Source organism: Symphalangus syndactylus, chromosome 13 (genome assembly GCF_028878055.3).
Source record: "Symphalangus syndactylus isolate Jambi chromosome 13, NHGRI_mSymSyn1-v2.1_pri, whole genome shotgun sequence".
In the NCBI taxonomy this organism is placed as follows: domain Eukaryota; kingdom Metazoa; phylum Chordata; class Mammalia; order Primates; family Hylobatidae; genus Symphalangus; species Symphalangus syndactylus.
In genome coordinates this window covers 27,488,813-27,508,115 of record NC_072435.2, presented here as the reverse complement: position 1 = coordinate 27,508,115, position 19,303 = coordinate 27,488,813, and the positions used below count along the sequence as shown (strand labels likewise).

At 53.3% G+C, this 19,303-nt stretch overlaps 2 protein-coding genes across 3 annotated transcripts; one reads left to right on the top strand and one right to left on the bottom strand.

Annotated features, from left to right (window-relative positions):
* Positions 1-7,241: 7,241 nt before the first annotated feature.
* Positions 7,242-12,438, bottom strand: SMIM47 (small integral membrane protein 47). 2 transcript variants are annotated; one of them, XM_063615693.1, is made up of 3 exons: positions 11,830-12,438; positions 7,454-7,513; positions 7,242-7,400 (listed from the first exon to the last, which is right to left on the bottom strand). In XM_063615693.1, the coding sequence occupies exons 1-3, from the start codon at positions 12,100-12,102 to the stop codon at positions 7,326-7,328; spliced, it is 408 nt and encodes a 135-aa protein (XP_063471763.1). In that variant the 5' UTR covers positions 12,103-12,438; the 3' UTR covers positions 7,242-7,325. The 2 variants fall into 2 exon arrangements, with proteins under 2 accessions (XP_063471763.1, XP_055094055.1); XM_055238080.2 differs by lacking the exon at positions 11,830-12,438 and adding an exon at positions 7,605-7,718 and having other exon boundaries at positions 7,242-7,337.
* A 172-nt stretch (positions 12,439-12,610) lies between these two features.
* On the top strand, positions 12,611-17,430 carry ACP4 (acid phosphatase 4). The gene is made up of 11 exons (XM_055238079.2): positions 12,611-12,738; positions 12,807-12,911; positions 12,987-13,073; positions 13,862-14,008; positions 14,274-14,372; positions 14,445-14,540; positions 15,887-16,019; positions 16,092-16,174; positions 16,668-16,792; positions 16,997-17,175; positions 17,254-17,430. The coding sequence occupies exons 1-11, from the start codon at positions 12,628-12,630 to the stop codon at positions 17,367-17,369; spliced, it is 1,281 nt and encodes a 426-aa protein (XP_055094054.1). The 5' UTR covers positions 12,611-12,627; the 3' UTR covers positions 17,370-17,430.
* Positions 17,431-19,303: the final 1,873 nt, after the last annotated feature.

Here is a 19,303-nt window from a genome sequence, read left to right as displayed (position 1 = left end):
ACTTAAGACTTCAGATCCTGGAGTCGGTCCACGTGGATCTCTTTCTCAGTTGTGGCCCGGTTACTTGACCCTGTTCTATGCCTCAGTTTTCCCCTTGACAAAGTGAGGACAGCAATAGTATCTTCCTCACAGTGTTCTTGGAATTAATGAAAATGGTGCATGTAAACGAGATAACACACTGCTCTGTACATAGTAGATACTTAGTTCCCACCCTTGGTGCAGGCTGAACTAACTCTTTCTCAGAGACCCTTTATACAAGGAAGGTGATACCGGACCCAGCCTGATGGGGTGATTGGTGGTTAGAGAAGGGGTTCCAGGGAAGATGGCACCCAGTAGGGTTTTGAAGGATGAGTAGGAGTTTGCTGTCTGCAGAGATGGGATAAAGCAAGCTACTCTAGGATAAAGAAACAGCAAGGACAAAGGCTGCGTGTGTGCACAAGTGTGTGAAACTGTGTGGCTTGTTCTAGGAACCGCAGAGCAGAAAGAAGGGAAGTGGTAAGCTAAGAGGCTGGTGAAGGGGGCGGGGCCACAACCAGCAGGGCTGCAAATGCCAGGCAGAGGGGCTGGGACCTTATCCTGGGAGCAATGGGAAGACAGCCCTTGGGGGAATAAATGAGTCCTTCCGCTTTCAGAGGAGAAAACTGAGGTCCATGTTCAGACCCTGCTTGGCAGCCTCTCTGATCTCCAGCCAGGACTCAGCTCCCACTTCCTCTTCTCTCCACTGGGGAGCTGCCCACACAGTCCCTCTTTGGGTCTTCTGGGGAAGACCAGGCCACCAGCTCCTGCTCAGAAGCCCTTAAAGACACCTGCTCCCCATCTGCCAGTGAATTCCGGACACAAGGGACCGGAGGCATAGGCTGAGGCCCACAGACAGAGTGAGGGAGCGGAGGCATACGCTGAGGCCCACAGACAGAGCAGGATCTGGGTGTGAATCCCCTGAGCTGACATCGAGCCTCTGAAGTCTCACGGATGTGAGTTTGAGTCCAGGCTTGGTCTCTGCTTTGCAGTGGGACGTGGAGCAAGTGAATCCCTCTCTCTGAACCTGAGGGGCACAACTGTGCAGGGTAGCCACCTCGTGGGGCTTTGAGGCTGAAGAATGCAGGTTTCCTGGAGGATGAAGGAGGGCAGCAGAGTTTAAGGGAGTGAGGCAGGAGAGAAGGGCTAGCTGTTTGGTGGAGGGGGACTTTGTCCAGGGGCACTGGGGAACCATGGGAAGGTTATGAGCCGAGGAGAGGCAGGTCAGCTCTGAAGCCAAGTGAGGGTAGACTGGAGCAGGGAGACTGGAGGCAGGGAGGCCAGGAGGAGGAGGAGGCCCAATCTGGGCCATCGTAACAGGGATAGAGGGGAGGCGACGGGGCAGAGTCAGTAGGAAGAGAAAGAATGGGGAGAGGATGGTGTCAGGGTCTGGGCGGCTGATGGGGCCATCCCCGAGGCGAGGGACCTGGCCAGGTTGTGGGAATGGCAGTGGGACGGGCTAACCTGGAGGCCTGTGGGTCCCAATAGCATCGTCCAGCCACGGAGGACCCTCTGGAGACACGGCGGGTGGCACCCCTTGCAGCCCTGTGCCTGCCTTCCTCCTCCTCTCCTCCCTGGCTGCTATCACCTCGTACCTCCTGGACATGGCCAGCCACAGCCTGGTGATCTGGGCCGCAGGGCCCCTCCCGCCTCCCCCGCTGTCCACCATCTGGTTTGGCCACCAGGCCACAGCCAACGCCATCTTCACCGCCCTCCTGCCGCTGACCCTCACCTGGACGCGCTCTGGCTGGCCCCTGGGTGGCGCCTTCTGCCACCCAGACCCCAGCCTGGCCTCCCTGACCTTCGATGCCAGCGGCTGCCTGCTGACCCAGGCCGCGGCCACCTGCCACATTTCTGGGCTGTGGCCCTCCTGATATTTGGGACAGCCAGTGCTGAAGCCAAATAGTTGTGTGCAAACAGAGCTTGCTGGTCCTCGCATGTGGGACAGAATGAGGGACAGGAGCAGGCCACCGGCTTTTCTGGTTCCTGAAGGAGTCTGTTGTGAAATATGCAAGTGCCTTCTGACCATGCGCACCAGGCCCTCTGCCCTGGGGAACGATGCGCTTCGCCTTCCTTCATTTTCAAGCTCCTGAATGTATCCAAACTGAAAGGTAAATTTGGCCCCATGTTTTGAGTCTTCGATGTATCCACGGAGCTCCCTCTGAAATGCACTCAGCTCCAAGAAGAGGAAAATCGACCTCTCCGTCTTCTGGGAACGCATTACAATGAGGGCTCGACCCTGGCTGCACAGCAGAATCTCTAGGGAGAGCTTTTAAAATAAAATCGATGCCCGGGCCCCATCCCCAGACCTTGCGGTTTAAGTGGTCCAGGGTGGAGCTCGGCTCTGGGAATTTCAAAACCTCCCCAGGGATTTCTGCGGGCAGCTGGGCTGAGACCCGTCTATCTGTGGTTGTGAAAATACAACCTTGGGGCCGGGCGTGGTGGCTCACGCCTGTAATCCCAGCACTTTGGGAGGCCGAGGCGGGCGGATCACGAGGTCAGGAGATCGAGACCATCCTGGCTAACACGGTGAAACCCCGTCTCTAGTAAAAATATTAAAAAAAAAATTAGCCGGGCGTGGCGGCAGGCGCCTGTGGTCCCAGCTACTCAGGAGGCTGAGGCAGGAGAATGGCGTGAAACTGGAAGCTGGAGGTTGCAGTGAGCGGAGATTGCGCCACTGCACTCTAGCCTGGGCGACAGAGCGAGACTCTGTCTCAAAATAAAAAATAAAAAGAAAAAAAGAAAATACAACCTTGGGCCGGGCATGGTTGTTCACGCCTATTATCCCAGCACTTTGGGAGGCCGAGGCAGGCGGATCACTTGAGGTCAGGAGTTTGAGACCAGCCTGGCCAACATGGTGAAACCCCGTCTCTACTAGAAATACAAAAGAAAAAAAAAAAAAAAAAAAAACGCGAGCATGGTGGCTCAAGCCTGTAATCCCAGCACTTTGGGAGGCCAAAGCAGATGGATCATCTGAGTTAAGGAGATCGAGACCAGCCTGGCCAACATGGCGAAACCCTGTCTCTACTAAAATACGAAAATTAACCGAGTGTGGTGGCGTGCACCTGTAATCCCAGCTACTTGGGAGGCTGAGGCAGGAGAATCGCTTAACTCGGGAGGTGGAGGTTGCAGTGATCCAAGATCTCGTCACTGCACTCCAGCCTGGGTGACAAAGCAAGACTCCATTTCAAAAAAAAAAAAAAAAAGAAAAAGAAAAGAAAAGAAAAGAAAAGAAAAAAAGAAATACCAAAATACCAAAAAAATTACCCAGGTGTGATGGCACCTGTAATCCCAGCTACTCAGGAGGCTGAGAGAAGAATCACTTGAACCAAGAGGTGCAGGTTGCAGTGAGCTGAGATCGCGCCACTGCACTCCAGCCTGGGAGACAGAGAGAGATTCCATCTTAAAAAAAAAAATTAGAAAAGAAAATACAACCTTGATAGCTCCCAGAGGACTGAGAAAGGCAGCACTGAGCAGTTCAAACCCGGGGGTGCGGATGGAAATTGGGGTGAAACCGCAAAGACCAGCTTTGTTGTCAATATTCGTTAGTGGTGATGGGGGTGCTGTGGCTCATGCCTGTAATCCCAACACTTTGGGAGACCATGCTGGGGGGATTGTTTGAGACCAGGAGTTCAAGACCAGCCTGGGCAACATAGAAAGACCTCATCTCTACTAAAAATAAAAATAAAAAAAATTAGCCAAGCATAGTGGCGTGCACCTGTGGTCCCAGCTGCTAGCGAGGCTGAGGTGGGAGGATCCCTTGAACCCAGGAGGTAGAGGCTGCTGTGAGCCATGATCCGTGCCACTGCACTCCAGCCTGTGTTACAGAGTGAGGTCCTGTCTCAAAAAAAAAAAAAAAAAAAGAAAGAAAAGAAAAAGAAAACTGTGAACTGTTGCACAAATGTAAGGCTTGATGTTATGTTCTTATACATACTGTCAACTCCTTCAGGGTGGGAATGGTGTCTTTTTTGTTGTTGTTGTTCCCTCCATGGCACTCCCCACCCCCACCCTGCTCTCAACACAGGACTGGGTGTAGAGATGACCTCGTAAAACACACTGCACAGTAACTTGCATGGTGGCTTAGCAAACAAGAGGTGCTTAATAAATGGTAGCTAACAACAATGAAAAAAAGTCTTTCCCAAACATTGACAGCCAAGCCCCAGCTGGGGGCTCACCAGGGGTCAGATGCTGCTCAGAGAGACCCCACCCTGAAGCTCCCTGTCACAGCCAGGAAGGAGGAGAGGCAAAGTCGGGGCAGCAGACAGGAGAGACCAATTTTGCTTAGCATTCAAGGTAGGGAAATGACACAAAACAGACATGGGAGGCCGGGTGCAGTGGCTACTGCCTATCATCCCAGCACTTTGGGAGGCCAAGGCGGGCAGATCACCTGAGGTCAGGAGTTCAAGACCAGCCTGGCCGACATGGTGAAACCCCATCTCTACTAAAAATACAAAAATCAAGCTGGGTGTGGTGACGGGCACCTGTAATCCCAGCTACTCGGGAGGCTGAGGCAGGAGAATCGTTGGAACCTGGGAGGCGGAGGTTGCAGTGAGCCAAGATCGTGCCACTGCACTCCAGCCTGGGTGAAAGAGCGAAACTCCGTCTCAAACAAACAAAGACATGGAAGAGGGCATTCCAGGCTGGGACCCAGCAGTGCAAACGCATGGTGCTGCATTTGGGACTATTTTCGAGTTTGCTGTGGCCAAGATTACACCAGGGCGGGCATGGGAGGTGGGTGATATATATATATATAAAGCCTGGAGGGGTCAGGTTACATGCAGCCTCCAACGCTCAGCGGAGGGCCTGGGATTCTTATCTTGGGTGGGGGCGCAGGGCCACTGGAGGGCTGTGAGGAGAAAGGGACAGGGTCAGCTCTGGGTCCAGGAGGACCCCTCTGAGGACTGGAGGAGAGAGATAGAAGGCTGGGGTGAGGGTCCAGTGGGGGAGGAAGCCCAGGCAGAGAGGAGGGAGGAAGCAGCCAGGACCCCCCATCCAGGTCTCAAAAAATTGTGGTTTTGAGCGAGACTCTGTCTCAAAAACAAACAAACAAACAAACAAATTGTGGTTTTGCCAAAACGAACGTTTATTTCTTGCAGTCAACCCTTAAGGCAACCAATTTCTGGCTGAGAAAATAGTGCAACACCGCCACTATGTGGTTGTTTGGAGTTTTGCAGCCAACAACTCGAAAGTAAAGCCAGCCTCCAAATCGGGAAGCTTTTGAGAACTTCAGGAGGGCGCTATTGCCATTGACGCTAAAACATTAGCCTAAAATGTTGGTGATCCACAAAAATTCTATTAATCTGAGATAAAATTACAGTGTGACTATGAATGTTTATTACTGAAATTTGTGGCCAAGCGCGGTGGCTCACCCCTGTAATCCCAGCACTTTGAGAGACTGAGGCGGGCAGATCACTAAGTCAGGAGTTCAAGACCAGCCTGGCCAACATAGTGAAATCCTGTCTCTACTAAAAATACAAAACTTAGCCAGGCGTGGTGGCGGGTGCCTGTAGTCCCAGCTACTTGGGAGGCTGAGGCACGATAACTGCTTGAACCTGGGAGGTGGAAGTTGCAGTGGGCCGAGATAGCACTATTGCACTCCAGCCTGAGTTTAACAGAGCGAGACTCCATATAAAATAAAATAAAATAAAATAAAATAAAATAGAAATCTGTGAGGCCGGGCACAGTGGCTCATGCCTGTAATGCCAGTACTTTGGGAGGCCAAGACGGGTGGATCACCTGATGCTGGGAGTTCGAGACCAGCCTGACCAACATGGAGAAACCCCATCTCTACTAAAAATACAAAATTAGCTGGGTGTGGTGGCGCATGTCTGTAATCCCAGCTACTCGGGAGGCTGAGGCAGGAGAACTGCTTGAACCCGGGAGGCAGAGGTTGCAGTGAGCCGAGATTGCACCATTGCACTCCAGCCTGGGCAACAAGAGCAAAACTCCGGGAAGGAAGGAAGGAAAGAAAGGATGGAAGGGAAGGAGGGGAGGGGAGGGGGGGAGGGGAGGGGAGGGGAAAGGGTAAGGGAGGGGAAGGGAGGGGAAAGGGGAAGGGAGGGGAGGGGGCAGGGGAGGGATGGAAGGAAATTTGTTGGGCTTTTTCAAGAAAATCTAGCATGTACAGTCAACCCTACTCCAGAGCTGCCTTTTCCGACATTGAGCTGAAATGAAATTGCTTTTGACTAGATGAGAAGGTAGGTGAAATGCAACTGAAGGTGGAAGTGTCCCCTAGGGCATTGACCTGAGGATGCTGGAGATAGAGGCAGGGGGTGGGGGAAGGGCACTAAGCAAGGGGGCTGCTAGTGAACTGCCTATGGGGGCGGGTCTGCACACTTTTATAGGAAGGGACATTGCTGGTGGGTGTTGAAGGTTAAATAGGAGTTTGTTAAGAAGAGAAAAGAGGTTGAGCACAGTGGCTCACACCTGTAATTCCGACACTTTGGGAAGGTGAGGTAGATGGATTGCTTGAGGCCATGAGTTAGAGACCAGCTTGGGCAACATAGTGAGACCTTGTCTCTAAAAAAATTAAAAAGTTAGCTGGGCATGGTGGTGAACACCTACAGTCCCAGCTACTCAGGAGGCCGAGGCAGGAGGATTGCTTGAGCCCAGGAGTTCAGGGTTGCAGTGAGCTATGATCATACCACTGCACTCTAGCCTGGGCAACAGAGTGAGATCTCATCTCAAAAAGAAAAAAATAAAAAATAAAAATAAAGAGGAAGATGTATTGATACAGCATGACAGTGATGAAGATGACGATGATAACTACAGACGCACTGCAGCTGACAAAGTGCATTCACATTTTGGATCTCAGGCTGCCCTGGCTGTGGTTTTCTGGGGCCCACTGGACACAAATTTTCGCCTTTGTCTGATGGAGAAGAAATCAGGGGATCAAGGGAAATAACAAATCCGAAGTACACAGCAGCCTGTGTTGGTGCCGGGTGCTCAATCTGCCCTGCTTCTTCTTCCCCCTGTGCCCTTACATCAGGTTGAAATGTTCTTCCTCTTCTTGGAATGGCCCCACACAGACTCCTACTCACCCCTCAAAACCCAGCTCAGATTCTCAGCTCCTAGTCTCAAATCTGAGAGTGTGGGCCCTCACCACTCTTCTACCTCAAACCCTGGAGTCCGGACCCCCACCCCACTCCCTCCTGAAACACGGAGCCCCCAGGTGTGGTGTAGGCCCGAGGCCAGGCGCAGGGGCAGTGGGTCGGGGGAGCAGGATGTGCGGATTCAGTTACATTTATTTGGCCTCAGAGCGATGGTAGCCGGAGAGGCAGGGCCATTGGGTGGGGAGTTACTGCGTCTTCTCACTGCTGAGCCTGAGAGAGGAAAACAGGGAGATATACAGAGACATGGGAGAGAAAGAGACCAAGATGACAAAACTGGGCCAGGGAGACAGAGACTCAGCCCCCACCTCTGCCCTCCTCCCGCTCACCTTGTTGAAGAAATAGATGAAGGTCAGGATGGTGAACACGGCCATGGCCAGGGTCACATTCTTGGGGGGAGGAGATCAGAGGTCAGGACCCTTCCCCTCCCTGCCCTCTGCCCCGCCCCAGGCCTCCCTTCCCTGCCAGACCCCTCCTCACTTCCTGAAAGTTCATGGCCTTGGGACTCCAGCCACCCCTTGCTTGGTCTTCTCTCTCTTTCCTGGGCCTCTGAGCCAGAGAGGGGAGAAGCCACTGGAACCCTGAGAGGGGGTTGTCGGAGAGACCAGAATGGTGGCCATGGCAACGGGGAAAGGGCATTCTGATAGAGGGGACAGGCAGGGGCATAGGGCAGAGACAGACCCTGGTGTGGCCTGCCACGTGTGGTGTCTGAATGTGACATCGGGACATGTGAGATTGGTGAGTCTCAACCTCGAACACCATACTGAGGCGTTTGGGTTTTGCCCCAGAGGGTGCTGGGGAGCCATGGGAGGGTTGAGAGCAGGGGAGGGGCCAGGTCAGTTCTGGGTATAGAAATATCTCAAAACAGGAGCCTGCAGGCCAGGTGAACAGTTGAGGAGGCCCAGGCAAAATTTCCTCCTCCAGATGGGAGGATCACTTGAGCCCAGGGGGTGGAGGTTGCCATGAGCCAAGATCAAGGCACTGCACTCCAGCCTGGGTGACAGAGTGAGATCCTGTCTCCACAACTACAACTAAAAAAACTAAAATAAAATACATGTGATACATGTGTGAGATACCTATTTACCTATCTATCACTACCACAAAAAAGGAGACTATACAATCTGCTATTCAGGCAGCTATTTGCATTATTTGTGGCGGATATAGTCTTGCTATTTTTGGTAGTTATGTTGTACAACTGTGAACACTTATTGGGGACACACACACACACACACATATTTCCCCAATAGGTGTTCACAGTTGTATATATATACACACACACACACATTTCCCCAATAGGTGTTCACAGTTGTATATATATATACACACACACACACATTTCCCCAATAGGTGTTCACAGTTGTATATATATATACACACACACACACATTTCCCCAATAGGTGTTCACAGTTGTATATATATATACACACACACACATATTTCCCCAATAGGTGTTCACAGTTGTATATACACACACACACACACATATTTCCCCAATAGGTGTTCACAGTTGTATATACACACACACACACACACACATTTCCCCAATAGGTGTTCACAGTTGTATACACACACACACACACACACATATTTCCCCAATAGGTGTTCACAGTTGTGTATATATATACACACACACACATATTTCCCCAATAGGTGTTCACAGTTGTATATATATATACACACACACACATATTTCCCCAATAGGTGTTCACAGTTGTATATATATATACACACACACACATATTTCCCCAATAGGTGTTCACAGTTGTATACACACACACACACACACACATATTTCCCCAATAGGTGTTCACAGTTGTGTATATATATACACACACACACACATTTCCCCAATAGGTGTTCACAGTTGTATATATATATACACACACACACATATTTCCCCAATAGGTGTTCACAGTTGTATATACACACATACACACACACACACACACACACACATATATATAGGGTTGGGTGCGGCGGCTTATGCTTATAATCCCAACACTTTGGGAAAGTGAGACAGTAGAATCGCTTGCGCCCAGGAATTTAAGACCAGCCTCGGCAACATAGTAAGACCCCATCTCTTTAAATATATATAAATATAGGCCAGGCATGGTGGCTCACACCTGTAATCCCAGCACTTTGGGAGGCTGGGGCGGGAGGATCACCTGAGGTCAGGAGTTTGAGACTAGCCTGGCCAACATGGCGAAACCCCATCTCTACTAAAAAAAAAAACAGAAAAATTAGCCGGGCGTGGTGGTGCATGCCTGCAGTCCCAGCTACTTGGGAGGCTGAAGCACAAGCAACACCTGAGCCCCGGGCAGAGGCGGTTACATTGAGCTGAGATTGTTCCACTGCACTCCAGCCTGGGCAACAGAGCGAGACTCCATCTCAAAATAATAATGATAATAATAATAAAAATAAATAACTAAATAGAAAAATATATACTTTTATTAATGAAGCAATGGGTCCTTATTTGTTGATTCAGTGGTCACAGTTATACAACATCGCTACTATGAATAACAAGAATTGGTTGTAAAAACGATACCTCACGGCACTACCCAGAACATTCCAGAAGGCAACACATTCTGCAGAGCAAGCGGTACCATCTCTCCAACAAATCCATGCCACAGTGCAAAACAAAAGCAAGTGGCCTTGCTATATTTGAAAAAATCCGTTAAGAGACACAAGACCAGCTTTGATGGGTGATCCTGGACCGGGTTTTGGTTTGGACAAAACAAGTTATAAAGGCTTTTTGGGTGGGAGGCCGAGGCAGGAGGATCGCCTGAAGCCAGAAGTTTGAGACCAGCCTCGGCAGCGTGGCGAAACCCTGTCTCTACTAAAAATACAAAAATTAGCCCGGTGCAGTGGTGTGCACCTATAGTCCCAGCTACTCAGGAGGCTCAGGCACGAGAATCATCAGAACCCAGGAGGCAGAGGTTGCAGTGAGCCGAGATCGTACCACTGCACGCCAGCCTGTGTGACAGAGTGAGAGCCTGTCTCAAAAAACAAAATAAAACAAAGTCTCTTTGGGGAGAAATGGAGGGACATTTGAATAGGGAGTGGGTATCAGACAAGATGAAAGCACTACTGTCACGGAGAAGAGGAGGTTACCTGAAAGACGCAGGTTACAAAATTGCAGGCTCCATATGATCTCATTTTGGTAAGAAGTACATATATGAAAAACTGCATTTAAACATGAGGTTTCACTCTGTTGTCCAGGATGGAGTGGAGTGACAGAATCAGGGCTCACTGCAGCCTCGACTTCGGGCTCAGCCGACGAGTGGCTGGGACTACAGGCATGCGCCACTACACCTGGCTAGTTTTTTGGTATTTTTAATAGAGACGGGGTTTCACCATGTTGCCCAAGCTGGTCTCAAACTCCTGGATTCAAGTGATCTGCCCACCTTGGCCTCCCGAAGTGACAGGATTACAGGTGTCAGCCACCATGCCTGGTCCAGTTATACTGATTTTAGACTTCCAACCTCCAGAACTGTAAGGGGATAAATGTGTGTCGTTTTAAGCCACTGAGTGGTAACTTGTCACAGCAGCCAATACATCAGTAGATATTAAAGTGCTGACATCTCCAGGGGCTAGAATGTGCTTTCTAGTTTCTTAATTTTGCTTCAGGGTTTTTTTCTCTTTTCTATTTTTTTTTTTTAGAGACAGGATCTTGCTCTGTTGTCCAGGCTGTAGTGCAAAGGCACGGTTATAGCTCACTGAAGCCTCAAATTCCTGGACTCATGTGATCCTCCCATCTCAGTCTCTTGAGTAGCTGGGACTACAGGCACACGCCACCATACCATGCCTGGCTAATTTTTGTTTATTTTTTATAGAGATGGAGTGGGGCGGGGTGGCGGGGGTCTCACCACATTGGCCAGGCTGGTCTTGAACTCCTGGCCTCAAGCAATCCTCCCACCTTGGCCTCCCAAAGTGCTGGGATTACAGGTGTGAGCTGCCAGCTCCTGGTCTGGCTTAAGCCTCCAGCTCTTCTACTTCTTTATTCCAGGGGCCTCTACCCTATTTCAAGTACGAGGAGAGAGCGAGATTCACAAAACTTTTCTATCTGGTGCAGGGGCTCACGCCTGTAATCCCAGCACTTTGGGAAGCCAAGGTGGGAGGATTGCTTGAGCCCAGGAGTTTAAGACCAGTCTGGGAAACACAGCAAAACCCTGTCTGAAACAACAACAACAAAACAACAACAACAACAACAACCACCACCCAGGACAGGACTGGAGGCTGACTGTGCACAGTGAGGCAGGAGAGCCAGCCAGCCCCAGGTGGTACTTCGAAGTGTAAATTTTATTAGCATTGTGGGATGGTGAGGCCGCCTGAGCAGCAGCAGATTGCCATTGAAAGATGACTTGTTGGCTGGGCGTGGTGGCTGACGCCTATAATCCCAGCACTCCAAGGCGAGTGGATCACCTGAGGTCAGGAGTTCAAGACCAGCCTGGCCAACAGGGTGAAACCCCCGTCTCCACTATATATATATACAAAAATTAGCCGGGCATGGTGGCGCGTGCCTGTAATCCCAGCTACTAGGGGGGCTGAGGCAGGAGGATCGCTTGAACCTGGGAGGTGGAGGTTGCAGCAAGCTGAGATCGTGTCACTGCACTCCAGCCTGGGCAACAGAGTAAGACTACATCTCAAAAAAAAAAAAAAAAAAAGGAAAAGAAAAAAGAAAGAAAGATGACTTATTATACTCACAGCTTTCCCAGAGGAGGGGGCATGCCACATGGGCCACATGGGGACGCACCAGGGGTGCCCACGAGGCAGACCATGAGCAAGCAGCTTCCTTGTGTTTTCTGTGGGATAAGGTGGGGTAAAGAGTGGCTGGTTGAGCCATTTCAGCAGGCTCTGGGGCACAGGGGCTGTCCTGAGGTGTCCAGTACCCTGCCCCGGGAGACCAGGGCAGGTGGATGGTGGCCTGGGTGGTTGGGGTGTGGGCTCTGGGTTGGCTGGTTTGTACAGGAGAGGCATGCGCTTGGGCCAGTCCCTATTTCCAGGAACTGGTAACTCTGGGAGGGGCGGCCCCTGGTGTCAAAGCATCAGAGTACAGAAAATCAAGCACATGGTTATTACTGTCAGCCTCTGCAACTCAGGGGGTCAAGGCTGTTGTTGAGACAAACAATGTGGGTTGGGGGTCTCTGTCCAAGTCTGCATCCAGGTTAAAGGCACCTGGGCACCTGGGTTCAAATCGCAGCTTTGTCTGAGAAATCTCAGTGTTTTCTCAGGCAAGTTAGGGAACCCTTCTGTGCCTCAGTTTCCCCATCAGCACAATGGGGATGGTGATAAGCACATCAGTGTCTCCTGGGGCAGCGGTGAAGATGAAATGAAGATGAAACGGGTTAATCCAAGGCTGGTGGAGGCACTTGGGAACGGGATCTGCGTCCCCTGGGGGAGCGTGCCAGGGCCTGCTATAATGGGGGTGCTGAGTGCAGGGCTGGGACAGGCGTGGCTGCGGCCCAGACAGTGGGCTGAGCTCAGCGTCTGGGCCAGGTGGAAATGGCCGGCCTGGAGTTTTGGGGCCACCCTGCTGGACCTCTCTTGCTGCTGCTGCTGGTGGAGCTGCCACCCCGGGCCCTGCCAGAAGGACCCCTGGTGTTCGTGGCTCTGGTGAGGCGCCCCCACCCCGGCCTGCCCTCAGCTCCCTCAGGGCTAGCCCTGACCAGTCCTGTCCGCAGGTATTCCGCCATGGCGACCGGGCCCCACTGGCCTCCTACCCCATGGACCCACACAAGGAGGTGGCCTCCACCCTGTGGCCACGAGGCCTGGGCCAGCTGACCAGGGTGAGAAGTGGGTAGGCAGTGAGGGCAAGGGAGGGAGGGGTGGGGAGGGGTAGGCTGAGGCTGTTCTGTCCCCAGGAGGGGGTCCGTCAGCAGCTGGAGCTGGGCCGCTTCCTGAGGAGCCGCTATGAGGCCTTCTTGAGTCCGGAGTACCGGCGGGAGGAGGTACTGCCATAGTGACCCCACCTGGCCCCCTGACCTCCCACCTTTGACCTCCACTGACTACAATGCTCTCTTTGGGCCTCCACTCTGGCCTTTGACCTCCATCAACCTGACTTGCCCTCTATCTCTAATCTCTGACCCCCGATACACTGACTAACCCACACGGACTTCTGACCCCATCTCAACCTGTCACATCTCGACCTCTGACCTCCATCAACTGACTTTATTTTCTGGCCGCCATCTCTGTTTTCTGAGTCCCACTGACTCCAATCAGACCTCTGGCCTCTGACATTTCACCCCAAACTTGATTTCGATCTTTGACCCTTGTTGACGTAACTTGCCCTCCTGACCTCTAACCTTTAACCTCTACACTTTATCAATTCTGACTTACATTTTCTGTCTCTTCCTGTCTTCTGACATCCCCCAGTTACACAGTCCTCCTGACTTCCGAAGAACATGTATTGAACTCTGACTCCAAGTCCTTCAAGCTGCCCTCCTAAATTTGACCTCTAACCTCCAGCCTCCACCGATTCTGATCTTCCTTTTTGACCCTCATTGACTCAACCGACCCCCTAAATCCAACATGGCTGTCCAGCTTGGGACGTCCAGCCCAGCTGCTCCTGACATTAGCGTCTGGACCCTTGATCCCAACTTCCAACTTCGAAGGCCACATGATTCTCAATGTCTGACCCCTACTCCAAACTGAACCTGAGGCTTCCGATTTGCCACGACAGCTGACCTCTGTCCCCAACCACGACCCCCCCGCGTGCCCTCTCTCCACCCCGCTCCAGGTGTACATCCGCAGCACGGACTTTGACCGCACGCTGGAGAGCGCCCAGGCCAACCTTGCCGGGCTGTTTCCCGAGGCTGCTCCCGGGAGCCCCGAGGCCCACTGGAGGCCGATCCCGGTGCACACGGTGCCTGTGGCTGAGGACAAGGTCAGGGGGCTGGACCCAGGTGTGGCGAGGGAGGGAGCGGGTGGAGAGAGAGACAGCTCTGGGTCTGGCCGCCTCAGCTGGCTCCGAGAAGCAAGGCTGTCCTCGAGCCGGTCTGTCCAGACCAGGGTGAGCCCCGGGGCCCACACTGCTCTTCTGGATCTGGGAGAAACTGCGACAGATGCAGGGGCCGAGATCCCGGGTTCCCCCAACCCGCTGTGAGACCCAAGGCACACGGCTGTCCTCTCTGAGCCTCAGTTTTCCCCAGCTGCTGAGGTTCCCCATGCGCAGCTGTCCCCGATACCACGAGCTGCTGCGGGAGGCCACCGAGGCCGCCGAGTACCGGGAGGCCCTGGAGGGCTGGACGGTGAGCAGGGGGGCGGTGGGGGGCGGGGCGCAGGGGATGGGCCTGGGCTCACCCAGCCCCACGCGCATCCAGGGCTTCCTGACTCGCCTGGAGAACTTCACGGGACTGTCGCTGGTTGGAGAGCCACTGCGCAGGGCATGGAAGGTTCTGGACACCCTCATGTGCCAGGTGAGCCCTGCCCCTTCCCAGCCAAGGGTTTAAGGACACCTATTTCTAATCCCAGCTTGCTACTCGCTAGCCGTGTCCGCTCAGGCATTTGGTTAACCCTCTGTGACTCAGTTTTCCCATCTGCACAGTGGGGATGGCAACACTGGTATCAACACCTCCCGAGGACGCTGTGAGGATTCAAATGGGTTAATCCATGCACTGCACTTACAATAGTGCCTGGTGTACAGTGAGGGCCTCGCCAGGGTTTGAGGCTACACATTTGGCAATTCCTCCCCACAGTCCTGTAATCAGAAAACCCAAAACCAGGGCAGCGGGAGCTGACCTGAAATGATGCGATGCCTTTTTTTTTTTTTTTTTTGATACAGGGTCTCACTCTGTCACCCAGGCTGGAGTGCAGTGGCATTATCATAGCTCACTGCAGCCTCCATCTCCCTGGCTATAGGAATTCTCCTGCTTCAGCCTCCCAAGTAGCTGATGCAGGCAGGTGCACACCACCATGACTGGCTAATTAAAAAAAATTTTTTTTTTTTTTTTTTTGCAGAGATGGGGTCTCACTATGTTGCCCAGGAACTCCTGGGCTCAAACAATCCTTTCGCCTCCCCAAGCACTGGGATTACAGGCGCGAGCCACCATACCCAGCTAGTACTCTTGCTAGTCTTTGCTCACTCCAGCTCACGGGAATGTTCCAAATCGCAGGGTGGGAGCAGCGATGTGTGTGACTAAGGGGGCTGCCCCAGCCCTTACTGTGTGTGTTCCATGCTGTGTGGTGTCAGCACCATCAGACCTTTCTAAAGTCCAGAATGTCTGAGCTGTGCAACACCTCTGGCCCCAGGGGTTTCAGATAAAGCCTTCTGGGCTGTGTAATGACGACGTCTATTATTAACTAATAATCGCTGTTGGCTGGGCGTGGTGGCTCACACCTGTAATCCCACCACTTTGGGAGGCCGAGGTGGGCGGATCACCTGCGGTCAGGAGTTCGAGGCCAGTCTGACCAACATGGTAAAACCCCGTCTCTACTAAAAATAAAAAAAATTAGCCGGGCACCGTGGCACGCACTTGTAATCACAGCTACTTGGGAGGCTGAGGCAGGAGAATCACCCGAACCCGGGAGGCAAGGGATGCAGTGAGCCAAGACTGCGCTACTGCACTCCAGCCTGGGTTATGGAGCAAGGCTCCGTCTGAAAAAAAAAAAAAATATATATCACTGTTGTCCACAGCACGATTTCCCAGCCAGATCCAGATCCAGCCCATGGGGGACTCAGAAGAGCAGGGGGGCAGCACAGGCCTGCGGGGCCAGAGGCAAACTCGAGGGCTCACGATGGTCCGTCTGTCCTGTCTCCCCACAGCAAGCCCACGGTCTTCCACTACCAGCCTGGGCCTCCCCAGATGTCCTGCGGACTCTTGCCCAGATCTCGGCTTTGGATATTGGAGCCCACGTGGGCCCACCCCGGGCAGCAGAGAAGGCCCAGCTGACAGGGGGTGAGGTGTGGGGCCGGGAGACTGGGGTGCCTTCCTCTGGGAGATTCTAAGCTCTTTTTACCCCTTCCTCAGGGATCCTGCTGAATGCTATCCTTGCCAACTTCTCCCGGGTCCAGCGCCTGGGGCTGCCCCTCAAGATGGTCATGTACTCAGCTGTGAGTCCTTGGGAAGCAGTGCCACGTGGCACTGAGGCACAGGGATGAGGGTGACAGCGATTTAGGTGAGGATGAGCCTGTGGTCCCAATGGACCCCAGCCCACTGCCTGGGGTAACCTGTATCTCCAAACCCTACTCTTGGGCTGTATCATTAGTCTGGAAAGAGGTAGGTGATGGTGTTATGGGAGGAAGAATTTATGAATTAAATATAATTCCTTACTTGTTTTCATTAAGAAAATATGATTGGACTAAGCAGTCTGTCCTTCCAGAGGAGACAGGCTGCTTAGTCCAATCATATTTTGCACCTATTGAGCAATCTTTATTAAGTGGCCGCCTGTAACCGTTGGTACTGCGTTCAGGGTGAGAGGAAGCAGCAGGTTTGGGGGGTTGGTTCTAAGAAGCCTGGGGGACATCTGGATGCACAAGTCTAGTGTTCAGGAGAAAGGAGGCCTCCAGAGAGAAGTGCCGTCTCAGCCCTCGGGTCCACCTGCAGCATGACAGCACCCTGCTGGCCCTCCAGGGGGCCCTGGGCCTCTATGATGGACACACCCCGCCATATGCTGCCTGCCTCGGCTTTGAGTTCCGGAGGCACCTGGGGGATCCCAACGAAGATGGAGGGTGAGAATGGTTTGGTGCCCAGGGAGATGGGCAGGACAGAACTCTCAAAGCAAGGGGTGATGTGCCAGGCAGAGGGCGTGGCCAGGCGGGGAGCTGCATGGGATGGTGCTGGGAGGATGACAGGTGGGAGTCAGAAGCCCGTTTCTCCAGGCTTTAAGATCAATGATGGGAGGGAGGAGGCGCCACCATGTCCTCTCTCTCCAGGAATGTCACCATCTCCCTCTTCTACCGCAATGACTCCGCCCACCTGCCCCTGCCTCTCAGCCTCCCCGGGTGCCCGGCCCCCTGTCCACTAGGCCACTTCTACCGGCTGACTGCCCCGGCCCGGCCTCCGGCCCATGGGGTCCCCTGCCATGGCCCCTATGAGGCTGCCACCCCCCCAGGTGACAGTCTTCTGTGTCGGGGTGGGAGTGGAGGGTCGCCAAGTCCTGGCACTCACACCCCGCATGTTCTCCCTGCAGCTCCAGTGGTGCCCCTGCTGGCTGGAGCTGTAGCTGTGCTGGTGGCACTCAGCTTGGGGCTGGGCCTGCTGGCCTGGAGACCAGGGTGCTTGAGGGCCTTGGGGGGCCCCGTGTGAACCAGAAACCAGGGCTTCCCTACCCCCAGCTGACACTGGACCCCAACATGTGTGCTCACTAGCTGCTCTGGCTTCTGTGACTTACTGTGCGCCTGGGTGCATGGGGAACGAGGGCTGGGTGGAGTCTGGCCTGGAAACCGGTGTGTGCATGTGCACGTCTGTGTGATGGTGGCATGAGTGTGCATGCATGCGTGTCACGTGTGAACAGTTTCTGCACTTAGACGCGTGCACAGGTGGTCTGTACGTCCATGCTGGTAAAAACATGTCTGTGACATACATTCAAGCACAAATGTGCCCACGTCTGAACAAGCAGGCATGCCTGCATGGCTCCTTTTTTTGGTAGAGACAAGGTCTTTGGGGCCCAGGCTGGAGTAGTGGCATGAGCATAGCTCACTGCAGCTTTGAACTGTCTCAAGTGACCCTCCTGTTTCAGCTCCTACAGGTGTGCGCAATGCCTGGTTAATTTTGTTTTCTTGGTATGTTGGCCAGGCTGGTCTCAAATTCCTGGCCTCAAGCAATCCTCCTGCCCTGGCCTCCCAAAGCACTGGGATTAAAGGTGTGAGCCACCACACCCAGGTGGCATGTTTATACACCTTTTCATATAAGCATTGGAAGCACGTGGGCTGGCTGAGGACATGGTGGACTCTGTATGTACCTCCACTTGCAGCTTGTGTGACAAGACCTTGCTCAGTGAGCCTCAATGTGGACCATGTGCCCTGTGGAGACCGGGCTCACAGGAGTTGGACCCTCAAGTCTGGTTATTTGGTGACCCCCCCCCCCCCCCCGCCCCCACTAGCTCTCAATGCAACCATGAACTCAGGTAGAGTCAGGGGGATCTGGCAGCAGACCTGAGAAAGGTGCATGATTCAAAGCCTGGTTTCCGAAGCTGTGCGCCTCTGGGCAAGTGACAGGCCCTGATAACCACGACTCTAACCCAGTGGACTCCACAACTCCCAAAATTAACTTCCTGGGGACAGGCAGAGAGCAGGGAAAACCGATGACTCTTGGCTGTGCACTGTAACTGCTGCGAGTGATGTGGAGACGCTGGCCAATACAGTAGCCATGACCATGTGTGGCTATTTAAGTTTAGGTTAAATAAAATGTTCAGGTCCCAACCATCACACGGGCCACACATCCACCACTACAATCATTTATCAGATGCTGATGACAGCTACTCCCCCACACTCATGCAGCAGCCACAAGGGCCACCTGCATACTGCCCTAGCCCATTTCTTCCCAGGGTCCTGAGGGCAGCCTCTCATGCAGACTGATCCCTGGGGAGTCCCCAGACCCGCCTCACTGCCCTTCCCGGCATTCCCTAGAGGAGCTGGGTGGTCACGGGCCACCCCAGATGGATGCCAGGAGCCATGACCCTGGGAAGGCTGAGGAATATACGCCCCTCACACTTTCTGGCTCTGGTAGGGAGCCTGGCTGCTTCCCTGCAGGCTCATGGAGACCCCAAGTGCCAGGTGGGGTTACCTGTGGCTGTGACCGACTCCCACCTGGTGGCAAGAGCCCACCCTTTCCCGGCAGCCTGCTAGTGGGCAGAGGCCTTGGTGGATCCCCCTGGACCCAGCTCAGCAGCTGAGCCCACAGACGATTAAGCACCACAGTTTGGAGTGATATGTCCACTGTTTAACAGGGGCCCCTGTGCCCAAAACCTCAGCTGTGAAGCCAGAACTGCCAGGGCTCAGTGAGTCCTCAGAGCTGTCACCTGTGATTCTGACCCCAACACACCCTAAACCCAGACCCAGAACTCAGACCATACAGAAGCCACACGCAGCAAAACCAGACCCATCAGAAGGGACTGCCTGCCCACAGCACACAGCCAATGCATGCTTTCAGAGAGAAGGCACAGCAAGAGACCTTAAGAGAAACCCACGACAGGCCAGGCATGGTGGCTCACACCTGTAATCCCAGCACTTTGGGAGGCC

Excerpts from the sequence above, each read along its gene's own strand:
- SMIM47 (XM_063615693.1), bottom strand. The coding sequence starts at position 12,102 with ATGCCTCTCCTGTACAAACCAGCCAACCCAGAGCCCACACCCCAACCA. Across the intron at positions 7,514-11,829 it reads CCCCCTCCTCTGGGAAAGCT|AATGTGACCCTGGCCATGGC; the intron begins GTGAGTATAATA and ends CCTCCCCCCAAG. Across the intron at positions 7,401-7,453 it reads TCATCTATTTCTTCAACAAG|TTTTGTCATCTTGGTCTCTT; the intron begins GTGAGCGGGAGG and ends TCCCTGGCCCAG.
- ACP4 (XM_055238079.2), top strand. The coding sequence starts at position 12,628 with ATGGCCGGCCTGGAGTTTTGGGGCCACCCTGCTGGACCTCTCTTGCTG. Across the intron at positions 12,739-12,806 it reads CCCTGGTGTTCGTGGCTCTG|GTATTCCGCCATGGCGACCG; the intron begins GTGAGGCGCCCC and ends TCCTGTCCGCAG. Across the intron at positions 14,541-15,886 it reads TGGACACCCTCATGTGCCAG|CAAGCCCACGGTCTTCCACT; the intron begins GTGAGCCCTGCC and ends GTCTCCCCACAG.